This window comes from Thunnus thynnus, chromosome 23 (genome assembly GCF_963924715.1).
Source record: "Thunnus thynnus chromosome 23, fThuThy2.1, whole genome shotgun sequence".
Taxonomy (NCBI): domain Eukaryota; kingdom Metazoa; phylum Chordata; class Actinopteri; order Scombriformes; family Scombridae; genus Thunnus; species Thunnus thynnus.
This window is the reverse complement of record NC_089539.1, coordinates 5,768,096-5,785,971: the sequence shown is the minus strand read 5'-3', so window position 1 is coordinate 5,785,971 and position 17,876 is coordinate 5,768,096. Positions and strand designations below refer to the sequence as shown.

The 17,876-nt window shown below is 41.1% G+C and overlaps 1 protein-coding gene across 1 annotated transcript in view; it reads right to left on the bottom strand.

Annotated features, from left to right (window-relative positions):
- LOC137176249 (neuron navigator 3-like) overlaps positions 1-17,876 on the bottom strand; it is a 256,150-nt gene that overhangs the window by 5,732 nt on the left and 232,542 nt on the right. The window contains exons 8-9 of the mRNA XM_067582432.1: positions 9,190-9,258; positions 2,058-2,200 (exon numbers count right to left, since the gene is read on the bottom strand). Coding sequence (XP_067438533.1) covers positions 2,058-2,200; positions 9,190-9,258 — 212 coding nt within the window. The remainder of the gene's footprint in view (positions 1-2,057; positions 2,201-9,189; positions 9,259-17,876) is intronic.

Here is a 17,876-nt window from a genome sequence, read left to right as displayed (position 1 = left end):
TGGAATGACTTGTGGCAGAGACTTCCTGTATCTGTTTCTCTGTCTTCAGCTCTCTCTCTCTCTACCTGCTTTTGCCCAGAAGGTTCTGGCTGCAGTACTGACATTTCCTGACAATTGATTTTTTCTTTTTTCTCTTTTACTTGAGACCAAAATACTATTTCATCACCCCCTGCAGTGAAGCTCCAATGCCTGGTGTCTTATCTCTGCAAAGTGAAGGTTTGTCTTCTAGCAGGGCTCAGCAGCGGCATGTGAATCATGGATGTATAAAGAAAACTGGATACAGTAGAGGCGGGGCCCCGTTCATGTCTATTAAAGTTGCTCATGAAGCAAACAAAGTTCTGACTTCTGGGTATGAAATCACTTGGATCTTCTGGGATTGTGTGGCCCATACAGCAGGTGCGCCAGACACTTCCGCTGACCGAGCCGACTAACTTCCAGATCAGCCCTCCACTAACTTGAACGAGGTTAAAATAATTCAATCGTATGGCTCTTCTAGACTTTCTAAATGTTATCAGACTGAACGGATCAAATTCTGATAGTGAAAAGAGTCATTTTGTAGTGGGTTGTAATGCTCAAAAACATGTATCCAATGATTTACAGACGTCTCTTCGCAATGTAATTCTGTGGGGAAAAGAGTTTTTGGGTGTGCATCATGTGACGGATGCAGACGTTGTAATTAAATGGTTTGGCCAATATGTCAAATTGGCTTCAAAGCCTGGCGTAGTTCCTGGGGGCCGGAAATGGGCTGGAATGGGCCGGAAAAGAACATATCAGCCCTTTTAAAAAACAGTACCAGCCATTTTCACAGAATAATAAAAAGAAACATTGATTGACTGAATCCTTTATAAACCTAAACAAGTGATTGATATTTAAATGAAAGCACAATGTTATTACGATACACCGATTTCTCCATCTTTGCTCTGTTTTCAGCTACACGCTACACTTGGTCACACGCTACCCGTCCACCCTCCCGCTACTGTCCGCTCGCCATCTCTCGCCATGTCTTCCCTCTTCCTCTCGTTAAAGAGTTTGAACTTTTTAAGATTGGAAGCCAGAGAAAAAGACAGATTCAAAAAGAAGAAGAATTTACTGGAGGCTTTTCCCTGCTCTGTATCTGACACCACTCACTGCATCTCTCCTCCACCCCCGACACCTCCTACTGATCCTCTCTCAACTCTACAGACTTGATCCTGTAGTGTTTTTTTCCTTAGCGACTGGGAAAGGCTTTAAGATTTAAAGCATGATCTCATTAGTTAGGAAACATTTTTATGATTACATATATTGTGAGCCAAAGCAAAAGGTTTGTCATTATAACGTCATATAAACATGTCAATAATCCTTAATTATTAAAATGACTATGACCCTTGGGAAAGGTTTTAATTATTATCACTGTGTCAGCCAATAAGGCATAAATCTCCTGAACGAGCCAAAGGAAAATCTTAAAGCTATTACAAACACTGTCAGCGAGCCAAATTCAAAGATTTTCAGTAATCAAAAACATTGTGAGCTGATATATTTACTTCTCACGACAGAAACAGGATCTTAAAACAACTATTAACTTGTGAATAATCAATGTTGTGTTAAATAAAAAGATCTCTAACTCTCAGCTACTGAGAGACCTTATATTTCAAAAACATGATCACTCTCATTAGCTTCATCATGCTTGACAGAGCGACTGCCTGAATCTCCCTCTTTGGTCATCTCTCGAACGGCTTTTGCCATGCTGTGAAAATGTGTCACCGCCTCCACCTAATGGCATCCATTATAACTCGCATGGAATAAAGAGCCGGGGATGATTCAGCAGACTGGTTACGACTGGTAAAGTGAGCGACTGTTTCAGCTCCTCTGCGGCTCCTCTGCTTGTCTGTCTTGAGTCAGTGGTGCCATCATGTGGCTGGGATGGAGAATGTAAAAAAAAAAAAAAAAAAGTCTGCCCCCACCTACCGTAAAACCTCTGCCCTCTCAATCTCTTTAACATCATCAGAAGAATGTCAGCCTCTGTAAACAGCTTTGTGTGTTGCGTTCCCACTGTCAATAACGCTTCGAGCCGTTCTTACCTCTGTCGTTGCCGCTTGCATACTGGAGAGGTTTGCTCTTGTCGATGCTGTTGAAGCTCTGGCTGCGACGGTTAAGGTTGGAAGAGCCCAGGTTCCTGGAGGCCCCGCTGCCTGCAGCAGGTACCCTGGAGGGTCCCGGTAACCTGCAGGGGTTGGTGCAGAAAGAGAGAGAGAGAGAGAGGAAGGTTTAGATGTTAAGATGATGTGCTGGAGTTTGATCCTTATATAAAAATTTCCTTGAGGATAGAAATATATCAATTGACAAGTTGGGTGGTTTTCATTCATGATCATTACATGATAATGTAGCCAGAAACATTGTGGTTTCTTTGTCTCCGCCCACCTAAGATTGAACTTATTTCTGGTTTTAGAGCAGCTTTTCTTGGACAAGGTTTTGAATAACTAAAGACACATTTTTTTTTTTCTGCACTAAAGTTGTAGAAAAATCTGTGCTGAATTATGCCCATGCTTTAAATTTGAACCCTGGATTGTGGGAAACCCTGGCAATAAAAGTGTGGATTCAAGAAGACAGATAGAAGACCACAAGTTAGGCCTGGGGCTGAACTGTATGGACTCTATACAGCACAGACAGTGAGGCAAAGAAAGCTTGGCTCGCTATAAAGAGTCCTGTCATTAACTCATGAATTCTGATCCTGGACTGAGATGAAGAGAGATCAAGAAGAGTGCTGTAAGACGGACCGTGTGTGTTCTCTTGTGGGATGAGGAGGAAGGGTGAGGATGAGGTGAACTTAAGAATTTTGATGAAAGCGCATGATAGAGATGTGCCAATATACAGTTTTTACTATACGCCGTGTTGAAACATCCTGACAGCATAAATACCGCAAACCATTTCCATTACAGTCATTACCCTGATAATCACTGCTCTCAGAGGACGGTGTGAACACAGAGAGCCCAGTATAACTGTTATTATTTCCTACTAATTTCTCTTCCTTTTAGACATTAATTTAACTGTTAACATCCAGCAGATAACACTTATTACTCAAGAAATCAATCAATCAATTTCATCAGGAAATGTGTGTGTGTGGAATCTAAGAGACGCAGACACTGAGCTGCATTTAAAGTGATTTCCGGTCTTCAACATTGAACCCACTTTTGTTTACAGTGGTCAAACTGTTTTTGATGGTATTTCTTATGCAGAATACAACAAAATTGAACCATACAGACTTCTGTTCAGTGAATAAAATCTAAAGCAATCCTGGTGTGAAGTAATTCACCCATATTTTAGCAGTAATAGCAGGATTTCAGGAAACTTTGATGACTATCATGATAACGCTGTTTACTGTGATATTTTACTTACGATAATGTGAACATCTGACACCAGCACATCCCTGGTACGTGACAGATAGAGAGATACAAAAGTTTGCCTCATGACAGCATGACTGAGATGTGTCAGCACCTGTTACTGGAGGATAAATGAAGCTGATGTAAAGAGAAGTTGGAGGCTCTTTATTGTGACCTCGCTCTCTTTTATCCTCCTACATGTACAGTACAGTCATATACTGCAACTTCTGCCTCTACTGACACCATATAGAGGAACAAATGCTCACATAAACATACCCACCGGGAGGTTTGCTTTTTCAGTCAGTCTCTCTACCCTCTTATACACACACACACACACACACACACATAATCTTTTTCTCTTGACACAGTCAAAGCTGCGAGTGTCAAATGTTGATTTGCCATGCTGCAGCTGGGGGATTTTAACGGCTCCCAGGAGGCAGCTAAAATAATTATCTCATCAAAAACCTGTTGTTATTGTAAAACAACTTTACATTGCATCTTTTATGCACTTTGACAGATGCGTTCACACATCTGTTAGTTGGTATGATATTTCAAAAACAGATTTGGCGAGGAACCGTTGATCCATTTTCATGGTAATCTGGTCTTAATCTGGACTATAATGCTGTGGTTATACACTGGTGAGCTCACACATTCACGCTTCTAAACCGGCTGCTAATTATTACACACTTCTATCGGTGAATGAATCGCAGCAGACGGCATTTTAGTGTGATTGAATCTAATCACATCAGTACCTGGTTTGAAAATGCATATGATTTACACCCTGCTACTTTAATTCTTCAAATCTGTCACCACATTTACATCACTCCTTTATTGTTACTAGATTGCATCCAGCATGTCTGACGAGGGATAAAAAGATAACCAACACATTCACACATACAGTACATTACAAACTCTCAGAGCTGACACAGCAGGGAAGTCAAAAGAACAAAAAAAAAAGAAGCAGGCGAGGTGGGTGTTAAGGTTGGCTATGCTGGAAAAAAAAAAAAGTCATTGAATGAAGACCTCGCTCCACAGCACTGTGGGTGTTTCCATTCATAGCCTGATCTTTGTCAATTTAAAAGCAAGAAAGAAGAAAAAAAAAAAAAAAAACCTTGAAGAGATTCTAACAACTTGGTGTCTTTCTGTCTCCCTGCCCGAAAGCTGTCGTGATGTCCTCTAACAAAGATAATCGATTTGCTACGCTGAATATGTCACTCGGGTCTGTATCGCAGATGGAGCCGAGATGTCGGAAGGGAAAGTTTTTCTACTGGTGGAATCCTGAAGTGGTCAAAACCCCCAGTAGGAAAAAAACATCTCATATGTTCCATTTTGTCGTTAAAGCCTTAACTTAATAAAAAAATAAACAAACAGAGGGACAGACCGACATGTAGCGCGGATAAAAAACATCTTGATTATTAATATTCATCTCCCTACACCGCCTGCAGTACTGTTTTATTCCTTTGGTAAACGAGAACATAAAAAGATGAACCACATCTGCAAAAACTTCACTTCTCTCGTTCTGTACTTACAATCAAACATACCAGAAAGGTCAACTTTATTTCTATTTGTTAATTTGTGAGATGTGTGAGAGGTTTATAGTAGCATCAGTCAAAAACTGATAAGAAGGACCACTGAGAAACCAAAACAAGAGCAGAATAGTATTTGGACAGGGAGCGAGCAACACTTGGTCTTTTATTTCCCCTGCAGAAATTGCTTTAACACTGTTTAAAATGTGAGCAACGTAGCAGAATTAAAAGCTGGTGATAGACCCTTTGGCTGAGCAATCATCATTGGATCTGGAATCTATTTTATACTGGTGACAAGCCCAAAAAAAAAAAAAAAAAAAAGCTGGCTAAGAATGGTTGTTTAAAAAAAAAAGCTGTGCTGCAACTACTCTGCATGTTCCCTACTGTCTCTGACATGCATTAGATTCATCTCATCTATGAAAAGTGTTTCCTCTTTTGAATATTCTGTTAATAATCATAATGACTTGATTAGATTTGCTTCTAAACACAACAACACAGTGTTCAATCCCCTAAAACAAAACAAAAAAAAAAACCCAATAAGAACCTGTTACTGAAAACACTTGTTTACTCTGTTGTCACATGGCACACAAAACTGAATAAAAACAATTATGTCCCGGCTAAACGAATTCTCCCGGTTCACCTTTTAACATCACTTGAGTAGGACAGCTTGTGATTTGCAAGGGGATGGCAGCTCCACACTTTAATACCAGTGAAGCAAATTAGGCTTTGAGCTGCAGGGCTTTTTAGACTCACTAACCATCCGCTGCGTTTTCTGACGCAACAAGCAACACAAAAAAGCATTTCAAAAATCAGCCCTTCTACTATTGCACCAAACTTGAACTGTATCCAGTTGCAAAAAAAGTGAAGTTTACTTTGGGTGCCGCTCTTGAAAAATAGAACAAGTCTCAGTGATTAGGGAATCTGCACAGCATGAAGTCAGAGCAAAAGTGCCTAATAAGTCAGTCCATGTGCTGAGCAATGCAAACATTGTTTTACACAGACAATTGTGCAAAAATAAGCTAGTGCAAAAGAACTGACATCAAGATGCAGTAAATGTGCCATTCCTTTACACTCAGTTCTTTTGAATTTTTCAGATCCTGCCTTCACATCCTCCTCCTGTGTGTCTAAAGTGGCAACGCCGACTGTTTAGAGATGCTGATCCAGGCCTGAGAGCAAAGAACTGGTGCTCTGCCTGAGTGATTGTACTGAGCTGCAGCCAGAGGTGGTCCTTAGCCCGCAGCTGAGGCAGTCACTCACTGGGCTGAAACAGACGGACTAGCTCAGTAGCGACTACACAACGCGGAGAAAAAACAGAGGGAGCATAGAAAATGACAGGGAGGAAGACAGAGACTTTGAATTTTGATGTTTGAATGAAATATCTCACAATAAAACAAAACTAAAAGCACACCAATGACCCCTAAACATACACACACAATGAGAGCGATAGTGCCTGGAGTTCTACCAACAAGGGAATGAAAGAAAGGTAATAAAAACTGAAAGAAAAAAGAACCGAGAGGAATGAAAAACGAACCAAACAAAGAAGTGAGAGAACAGGGAGTGAAAGAGAAAAAGATGCACAGAGGGAGAGAAAACACAGAAAGGATATTGTTGCTGCAAACCCCAGACAAGAGAAAATGAGAGATAAACAACACGGAAATGAGCGAGAGAGAGATTGAGGCAATTCAGATGGAAATCAGACTCCCTTTTATCATGAGATTCTTTCATCTTCCAAAATACATATTTGTTAATGCATCAGCAGAATGGAGCTGGAGAGGGAAATGTGATGTCAATTCTGGACAGTGAAGTTGTATATACTGTATGACACTGAAAGGATGAGGTGAAGAGGAGAACATTATGCAGCCTGTCAGTCACCGGCTAAAGGAAAAGGCCTTCGATTACACGGGTAGATACATATACATACACTCTGATTCATGTCAAATGTAGAGTATTCAGTGTATAAATGGCATGAAACTACATTAAGATTTCTTTTGGAGCTCTTAAGTGCGACCACATTTTTCTACTGTTGGCCACTGACTTCTAACTCCTAGTAGGTGCCTTGCTCAAGAGCACCTTGACAATGTTTTATGTTTATATTCTACATCTTATCTATCCATCTGTGTTTTTCATTTTAAATGTATTTTCTGTGCTGTTACAGGGAACTACAGATGTGCATTCGTTTCCATATTTTATGAAAATCAATTAGTCTCAGAAATGAGTGCAGACTTTCATTGTGATGAATTACACAACAAGTCTGTTTAGTGATTTTGTACAGAAATGAGTGGAAATCAGTTACTGGAAATGTAGGAAAAATACAATCACAAATCTGAAATTGAATAGCATGCACTAAAAATGGTCAGCAAAAATGTAAAGCACAGAATATTTGTAGAAAAAACTTGCTATAACACTGGTGATCAACCAACAAAATGACAAAATGCATAAGTACTCATGCTCAGAACGCAGACCATCTTGGACCTATGCTCATATTTAGCTATTTCTTTACATATTCTTAACTTTTTTTTAATAACAGGAGAAAGGCAGGTATATAAAAAGGGAACGGTGAGTCTGTAAAAAGAAAGAGACAGGCCATAGAATTGAGTAGATGTGAAAAGTGCAGCGGTTGTAAAGAGGTAGTTCCTTTAGGACCAGCCAACAAGCAGAATGTCGCATAAAGAGCAAGAAAAATACTAAAACCTAGCGCCTTGAGGGAAACACTTTTCAACACATTCAGCAGAGTATCTGAGAGAGACATCTATTGTTTTCCCATTTTAGAATTGCTAAAGCTTTCTTGCTTTAGGGATAGGAGAGGAGACAACCCGTGGTGATTAAAAATAACTTCTCAGATGGCAAGAGAGCAATTAAATGTGGTAATCATACTTGTATGAATGAGAATCAGATGGCAGCAGAGGAAAACCTATACTGTCACTGCTCACTAACCTCGAATTAAGGGTTTTGTATGTATTGTGTGACTGTAGTTTTCGTGTGTGTGTGAGGCATGTGCGGGAATTAAAGTGCTATTTCTGAAAAGCAGCAGTGGTGAGGTTTGTTGTCAGTGATGTGAGAGGGTAGGTTACCACCCATAGGGCTGGAGCTGCTGGCTGCAGCATTTTTGCCATTGCTCAGTGGCGGATGGAGAGGAATTATTTGCCAACACGCTGGTTCCCACTGCCTCTGGGCTGGAACAAATGCTGCAAGCATCAGACAACTGGACTCTAGGGTGTGTATATACAGTATGTGTGTGTAGATTTGTGGGTGCATATGTATATAAGCGTATAGCAAGTCTTTGTGATACTGCACATACTGTACTCATATCTCTGCGCACGAGTGTGAGTGCCTAAACGCTAATGTTTATGGAACAGTAGGAGGGTCAACGGTTTGCCAGCTTACGCATGACACCTTAAGAGTGGTTGAAGCCTGTGGTTCCCTGACTGCTAGCTACAGTCTACAGCTTGGCAACACAAAGAGTGTCATTATATCGTCTGGTAGATTATTTAGCAGCAGCTTCTTTGCCAAGATGTGTAAAAGGGCTATTCCCAAAGGACATATCACATTGAATAGCACTTCTCAAGTAGTAAAAGTGCTGGACTGAGGACAGAGGTTATAGACTTTTACTGTAAAGAAATGACTTGTGTAAAAAAACTCGCTGCGGTGGTTTAAAGTTTCTTATTTTGTGCTTCTGGCGACCTTTTTGTGGCACTACTGTGTTTATGTACTGAACTCTACACGTTACTACTCAGTCAGTTTTGGTGTGATTCATTTCAAATAAGACATCCCCTCTAATTATCAACTGAATATTTACTCACTTGAACATTACTCAAACGAACTAGCTTTGAATGCCAGTGTGTTGCACTAATGAATAGAACCGCTCCGTGAAACAAAACCAACACGAACCTAGCATTTTCATACACTACAGGTGTTCTGAACTGAAGCGGCATGTTTTAATTAGGCTGAATCAACAGTGGTAAGAGGGAATATAATGAACATTTAGCACATTAAGAAAGACTGTCTTTTAGCTGTGAGGCACATCGCCACCCTACTGAAGCATCCTGGAGTAAAACACTGAATCCCTACCAGCTGTTCTCAAGCTGACCCTGACCTGTCAGGTTAGAGGTCAACTCTAACCTCCATATGGTGGTATCAGAGTATCACAAAAACTCGAGAACACTAACCAAAATGAATGTGAAGGCATGGGTGCAGCCAAAAAACGCTACAGCACTTTGAAATATGAATGCTCTGTATGTTGAACTTTAAGTAAGAATCAGCTAACCCAATAACACAATAAAGTGGTATTAAGTATTTGCTATATTTACCTTGTGTTTTTCTTCTGTGGTGACCCTATTCCACTGTGGCCCGGAGGACTTGCATATCGTGCTGTGAGACTGAGGAGAGAGCAGAGCAGATGATGGACAGACTGTTAACAGTTAAATGAGGAATGAGACCGGCGTCTTACTGGAATTTTCTTAATCCATGTCTTAATGCAATAATGTGAGTGAGAAGAGCCATTCATATAGAGGCAGAGAGAAAAAGGAAGAGAGATGACCAGAGAGAGAGAGAGAGAGAGAGAGAAAAAGAAGCACATGGTAGATAATGTAGCATGCCAGTGCACATTTCTTTGATTTTTCACATGATGGCTCACATATGTTTATTACCACATTCGAATGACTAAACCAATAACATCTCGGTCCGTTTATTGGGCTGCTGACCTAAAACGGCCAAAAACCTTTCACAATCACTTCTGCGGTGGCATCGTATGAAAGGAAACCTCAAAACACACAACACACGAGGCAGAGGCGAAGGAAATGCCCACAGCACCAGTCACAGTTTATAACCCAACACTCACTGTTAGTCATTCGCGGAGATGGGAATTAACACTGGCTGTTACAGTCGGGCCTCTCCATTCATGTTTGACAGGAAGTAGTTAAGCTACTTGTAGAGCGCTTTATGAACAAAGAGGTGCCTTTAATCATCATACATACACCCTGTAAACAATGAAAAGTCAAACACCAGGTGGTGAGGCTGTTGTTTATTCCTGTGTGTAATGTCCTGTGTGTACTGTATCACTGCATACCATGTAAATGTTTCCCACTGGTTTTCATAAACTGGATGAACAGAGTCTTTATTGAAAGTTAGCCCTGCTATCCACTGGATATATCTACTTTTTTTAATGGTATCGCTAACTGCCTGGAGAAATTATTATTTGTGGCTGTTGTATTGTTAAACAAGCAGGTGAAAACCCACTCAAAGCAACAGGTATCATTCTAACATCTGCCATTGAGGAAAGAGAGGTTCTTGTAGCTCCTTAGCTAGCTGTAACATACAAATGGCCAGCACCTCTTCTTTTTCACTCTGTTTACAAGGAAAATGTATTTTTAATGAGTTAGTTATGGACAAAACTACATTAAAATACTGAAAAAAGCAACAAAAGAGGCTACATATAGGATAAGTGTTACAAATTTAACCAATATTATATTGTATTGTAGGCAGTGTTGGGGCAGGCTTGGCTAATCTCTGCTAACGTTATTAGCTCAATGGAGTTCCAGTTTAAAATATAGCTAGCTGTCACCATTTGACTGTGTACATCTGACATTTGACTGTATATGAAATAAAATGATACAAATGGGAAAGGACTAATGGTTGCTAACAAAGACTGTAGTAGTGGATGCTGTAAACTTACCAGACAGTTCAATTACAATGGCAATGTCAGTTTGGTCCCAGTAGCCTCACATATCAGTTTTTAAATTAAAGAAACTATTCTGAACAAGATGATGACTGCACATCAAACCAAGTAAAGTAACTTTACTAAAGCATAATAGCAACTAACAAAGCCCCCGTTCAGGTAGTTACAAATACTGCAAACAACTCTTTCTCAACTATTACACATTACAAATGAAACAGCATGAAATTCCAGCTAATTAGAGACTTTACTCACACCTTCCACAGGCTGAACAGAGATCAGAACTTGAGTTATCCTAACAGTTCCTCTTGAGGAGGGGGCTACAGAGCAGCAGCGGTTCCACAAGAAGTTTAACGGTAAAATACTGTCTCAAAACTGTCTTCTACAATGACCAGAGCTGCTGAGCTTCACTTCAGCTGGAGGACAGAGGAAGCAACAACACCAGCAGTCTGTTTAGACGGCCTTCTCTTCTGACAACGGGGAACAACTTGTTCTCTGTTTTGTGTTTGTGGGCTGCTGGTTTGGCGTTGGTGAGTGAAAGTGGACAGAGACAATAAAGTACCTATATACTGGGTGGCTGAATGACGCACGGCAGTCATCACTTCTCTTTCTGCCTTTAGTGTGCAGCTCTCAACTTTGCATAAAACTGAATATACAACCAATGCCAACAGCTTCGAAATTAGACTTTTACATTTTAACATTTCATGCAGTTAGATGACACCCTGAACCAAACTGAATAAAAATGAGTTCGGTTCAACTACAGAACCAGCACTGAAATTATTGCTGTGACTATAAAATGATATTGCAAGAGAAACGTACTAGAACAAGAGATGAGAAACTTCATCAATTATTATATTAAGGTAATTATACACTCCAAATTAAACCATAAACCACCAAGACCATTAAAAACGGTTTTACAAGGAATAAGGTTCAGTACAAGACCATAACTTTTAAAATTTGTTGCTGATGAATATTGTGGCAGCCTCTTATTCATGGATCATTTCCTCTCAAACTGGGCTCAGACAACTGGAGTTTTGAAATCCTAACAAAATTTGAAATCGGGTTGCATCACGCACATAAGGAGAAACTTCACAGATATTCTTCTTTCTAATCTCAAACATGCACATACTACAAGATTTGAAAATAATGGCACATCACACACTACAGGATATTATGAAGATTATTGTGCCAGAGTACACCAGCAGATGTAAACAAAGTGGAGATTGACATGGTGCAACAACTTGCTATTTAGTAGAGCTTTTCTCTTTGTCCGTATAGTTATAATATATCTTGGAAGACATGTTATATATGTAGTCTTGCAGTTCTTGCCACATATCGACAAGCCTGTTCTCCATCTCAGCTGTCCAACGCACCTGTACACCAGCTTGTTGTTGTTTCTTCGCGGCCGCCGTTTCAAAAGTCCTCTCATTCACTTCCGTCTCCTTGTAGACTTGTCTCTCTCATTGGCTTTTGTGGTCCTGCTCAGACTGGGAATCGGTCCCACGCAGCAGTAAAGCCGGGCTCAGACTATAGGTGTTTGGGGTCGATTTATCCCCAGTTCACCCCTTCTGACAATGGCAGGAGAAATCTGGTCTTGGACCTTGGTTTTTTATCGATGTTCAGCCCAGATTATCTGGTAATGTGTTTACAGATCCAATCTTAAACCTCCAGAGCTGCTCCCAGACTCAGTGGGGCCGCCCCGATAATTTCAAACATGTTTGATATCTAGGATTTAAAATTAGGATGATTATGTCACCATTTTCCAAGCAGGACCACAATAGCCGTTGAGAGAGAGCTGACGGTGTTGTCAAGCAATGTGAAACATTCTAGCCCTTGTGGCTAACATTAGCTAGCATATTACTGTTGACAGATATTAAAATCTCACCTCCAGTTCTGGCTGAGGAACAGACAACCTGTGTTGACTGCGTCTCCCCAATTTTTCATCCAGACTAGTTTAACCTTCTGCTTTTGTTTTTTTTCTCATTGCAAAGCATTTTGTTTACATCTGCTTCCCCATGAGATCACATGAGATCACGTGAGGTGCTGCATTGCTCCCTCTGGCATGATAATCTTAATAATATCCTGTCGTGTGTGATGCGCCATCACTTTTAAATCTTGTAGTGTGTGCATGTTTGAGATTAGAGAGAAGAACAGGCTTTATGCTGGTGTACAGCAGAAGGAGGAATGGTACAGAAGTTTCAGGCCTTGTTCCTGTGATTTTCAGTCAATGTCCTGAATAAATTCGATCATTTTATCATTTTATCAAGTGACAAAGATGTGATATTTAATGCTTTGTTGGGTGAGGACGAACTGTGAAAGACGAGGATCTTTTAAGGTGGTGTGCAGAATTCTAATTAGCTGTCTAACTTTCTAACAGTGTGTCTCCAGGTTCCCTCTCTGACTCACACACACGCATTCACATTTCTCATCTGCCTCTCGCACATATTATAGATGCACACACTCTCTCACACACACACACACACAGTCTTTCTCTATTTACACTTCCCCCTGTGGACAATTAACCTCACTCCTGAACCACCTGTGATGAAGTGCCGAGTCACTGTACATTTCTAATTGACCTTGCAGGTTTTCATGATGCGGTGTTATGCTAACGAGTGCTGGAGCAGACAGTAGCTCGCAGGGGAAGCGAGTTCAGGCCTGTGTTCCATTACAGTGGCTAGCACCTTTGTATCATGTTATTAATAAACTATATGATACATGACACGTCGAGTAAGGATGTCTAGTTACTAAATATGTTCCCCTTTACTCCCCCAACTCTCATACCACATTTTGTCTTCCATTAGTATGTTTTGTGCTCTACTGAATACCCTAAATGGCACTTAGCACACACAAAAGATAAGCTGAGACAGAGATTAATGGAGGCTGTCGCATTCTAAAATGCTTTTTCAGTGTTTGGATGGGAAAAAAGGGTTGAGCTTGAATTTGTCACATTCCTCTCAAAGTAAGTAAGTAAGTAAAGCTTTTGCCCTTTGCGTTCCTTCTGTATTTTCTGTCTTTTTGTTAACATTCGCAGAGGGATTGCAGAGCAGGGAAGAACAGAGGTTATCTATAAAGGCAACAGAGACTACAGAAGTCTGTCAAGAGGCAATGTAAGTGCAGCTCATGAACTATAGGAGCAGCCCGCAGTTGTATGACAGTAAAATATAAGGGGTGCTGTGGTGCACATTTTTCCACCACAAGACCCATCCTGAGCCCCCCCCCCCCTCACGTCCAACTTTATAAAATGCCATGAAACATAATGGCAATGGTATAGAATCCCCAGCCTGGATTGCTTATCCAACCCACAACATCTAAGATCTTTCCAGTGTGGAAAAAGAGACACCAGAGAATATGAGGGTAGGATCTAGGAGCGGGGGGGAAAGGCGACGGGGTGCTGGTGGTGAAAAGATGGAGAGAGGAGTTACAGTCTGTCACTCTTGATCGAATACAACATACATCAGCGAGGCCTCCGTCTAATAGTCCACGACACTGCGGTGCGCATACAAGCAATTTTGGATGCCATCGCCGTCGTATTAAATGCGAGGAATATCACTTTCAGCTTAATTGTAGCTGCAGCGCTGAGGTCAGACACACGCTGGTGGGTTTCGGATCAAAATGGCGGGCGCTCGGGCACGCGGGTCAGTGTGGTGACAGCCGGACTGAGATGTGACACGACCTTCGCGGGAGAGAGGGATCCGTCAAACGTGGCCCTTTCAAAACCCAATCAACACTCACGTCACCTTCTAGTATTGCTGCTCTAATGTAGATGCACACAAAGTCTCATATAATAACTTTGGCAACATGTAACCTCAATGGAAATCAGTCACTAGTCCCTGTTCTTTTTTCTGCTATCTCTTGGTATATGTCAAACATGTGAAAAAAAATCTTTCAGTGTTCATATAATCCCTGTCTTTTCTCTTCTTGTAAAATATTTTCTCATCCTGCGCTCTATGGAATCAACATAAATGTATTCAATAAAATGCAAATTGAATGATCAGCTAATCCCTCCCATCGTATACACACACTTGACTTTGTTGTAGTAGCAAACGGAGCAATATCAGACGTATATGTTTGAATGTATCCTGCTTCATAGAGCTGTGGTTCTCCAGAGACTCCACGCTTGCAAAATCATTTCAAGCAAAGAAATCTCTGAACTATTTTATCAAATTATAACATCTCACATATTTTGTTTCACTCTGACATACGTCATGTTACTGAGGCTAAAGATGCTCCAACTGCCATTTCACTAGGACTTGGTGTACACAGAAGAATCCACTACACACTGTTAAACTCTTGCATTGATCACCTATCATGTATTACACAATGGAGCAAAATTACAGAATTAGTGTAACATAAAAGCAATACTAAATGGTGCTTTTTACTTTTTAGCACTCTGCTATTCATTCATTCTTATCCATGTCTATCCAATAACAACCTCTTGCAAACACCTACACCATTAACACCAATCCATGATATATGACAGGACAACAAAATCATTTACCAGTTCATGATGCTACTGACACTAATCCATCTTCCTCATGTCACCGTGTCTTGTACAGAAAGATCCAAACTCTGTCGCCTGGACACTAACACACACACACACACACCGAGCGTACAAGCTGAAACTGTACCTAGGAGACGAGTCAGGCTTGGCCAGGCTGTTGGCTCTCCCATATGGCAAACGGCTCTTCCTGTCGCGAGACACGGCAGTAGGCAGGCGAGAGGAGCGCCAGACCAGGGGGTCAACTTGTTCGCCCCGGGACATGGTGAGTTAAAGAGGGAGGGTTTGCTGTGCCCTGCCAGGCCTGGGCCCCCCTGCCTTCTAGAGCACAGTAAACCTCCCGTGGCTCCGGGCTGTCGCACTTTGTCCAATGGGGAGTTCCCCTCAGACACACACACACACACACACACAGTGTCACACACATCCCATCCCCTGCCCCAGAGACACCAGTTAGGCCAGCAGGTGCTGTCTATAGAAAGCACCACCATACCACAACTGTAGATGTGCAGTAGGCCAAATGTGTGAGAATGTGAGAGCGTGTGTGTGCCAGTCTGTGTAAATCTGCGAGACAGATAATTTGATAATTCTAAAAGCTTAACATTTTTAATTTAAAACACTCACTCTTCTGGTTGATCTTATATTTTTATGACGTTACTCAGACATGCTAAATCTTCAGGGTCGGCTGGAGCTTACAGCTATTCATCACTGCGGAAAATTAGAATTAGAAAAGATCTTTATGAATAGATAAATTAATTATATTTCAGTGTTTTGAATTGTGAGCGAAAAGGAACCGGCACACCAGCCAGACATATGAAGCCTCAAACAAAAGAACATTTGAAGTTGAGATGGTATAAGATGAAAAAGGGCAGAGAAAGCAAACTCAAATATCAGATTATCACCAGTGTGTGCTCTGGTGAATTATTCAAATAAATTCACGCTGTCAAGATGCGACAAGCAAGACACGTCCATAAATGTGATGCAGTTTGAGTGAAGTGTCAGTTCTTTGAGGTAAAACACAAAGCTACCTTCAGATAGATATCATTCATTTGTGAATGGAATTTAAGATGTATTTGTAACTTTCTGGTGTACTTTAAGTGCAGAATTTAGCCTCTCTCTACGTCTAACAGACTTCTCCCTTTATGATTACTGAACGTTGGTGGAGAATAACTCCTTGGTTCTGAGGGATTGACATTAAATTTGACATTTTCTGGTATGAAACTATATTTTAGTTGCCTTGGAAATATCTTGGCATGACATATCATCACATTATCATCCAGTTTCCTCTAGGCAGTCCACCATCGAAACAACAAAAAAGGGTAAAAAAAAAAATCTTTTCTTTTCAAATGAAAAGAGCACAGAAATAACATTGTATGAAAATGGCTTCCAATATAAAAATTATTTAAAAAACCAAGTGGACATTGTTTTTTTGTTTTGTTTTTGTTGTTGTTGTTGTTGTTTTGTTAAAGGAGAGCACGGGATGCTACACTCTGATGCTCAGTGGAATTTGGTTCAGCAGCAACACATGGTGGCAAATCATCTGTGTGTGACGTTTGACTCACACACTCATGATCATCTGGCTCATTTGCACTCCGTGTTTCCCTCCACTACTCACTCTACACAACTTCAGCTCACAAACACACACAATGCACTAGCAAATTCTCTCTTTATAACCTTTTTACACTTCACGTTTACAGGCTCGTCAGCGTCAACTCGGCCAAATTACTTTCTTGTTCATCATACAATATGTGTGATAATCGAGTGTGTGAGCGACTTTTTTCCAATTTCTCTCCGCTTAGAAATGATCAAATTCATTCTCCGAACCTTTCTAGAATCTCTTGAGCTACAGAGGGAAGCTGAATAGTCCAGATTAATGGCTTACTTTATCACTGACAGACATGGATTGATCCTCTGACCTCCACTTTGGCCTTCAGCATTCAAACGTGATTAAATTATCAGCCCAAGGGAGTGAGACGTTACTGGGGCTGTGGACGGTGAGGGCAGAGGGTCTGTTTGCTAATTAACTGTGTCTTCATGAAATCATATGTTCTCCTTCTTGTTGGTGGAGAAACCTCAGGTATACTGTATGTGTGTGGGGTTTGGCATGGTTGCCCGGATGGACTGATGCAGCGGTGTGTTTCGAACTTTGCTGTTCGGTGTGTAAGTCTGTGAGAGCGTTTTCCACCTGTTGTAAGGGGGAGGCAGTAGGGTGGGAATGGGAGGCAGCTGTGCCCCTAATAACCCCCACACACATACACACACACACACACACACACACACACACACACACACACACACAATACACTGATCCCACCACTACCGCCTCCTAACTCTTCCAAAGTGAGTGTGGCTAAAGCTCTTGACAATATCGTCTTACTCACATGCCCTCTCCTCAAGTGCTGAGACTAACTGCTCTCATTGCACTGATTTTACGCACATACGGTGCCACGGGCTCTCACACACACACACACACACACACACAGAGACACACACAGAGCACAGCCAAACAGAGCAGCGATGCAGTAACTTGATCTGGTCGAGGGGAATGCTGCTCATGTGTGGCATGTCAGGCCTGCCTTTAGATGCTCTTCTAAAGCCTGCTCTGTCTATTTACATCACACAGGGCCAAGCCTTCTTTGCTTTTACTGCCTTTTACTGCCTGTATGCCAACACGTCTACTGTACACTGCCTGTCGTCATATTATTTTGTGCCTCCACATAAACATGAGCATATTTCTATTAAAAATATATAACTGCTTAACTGTGGAAAACTCACCATCCCTTAAATTGTGTAAAATGTCCAATAAGAGCCTATGTAATGTGTAC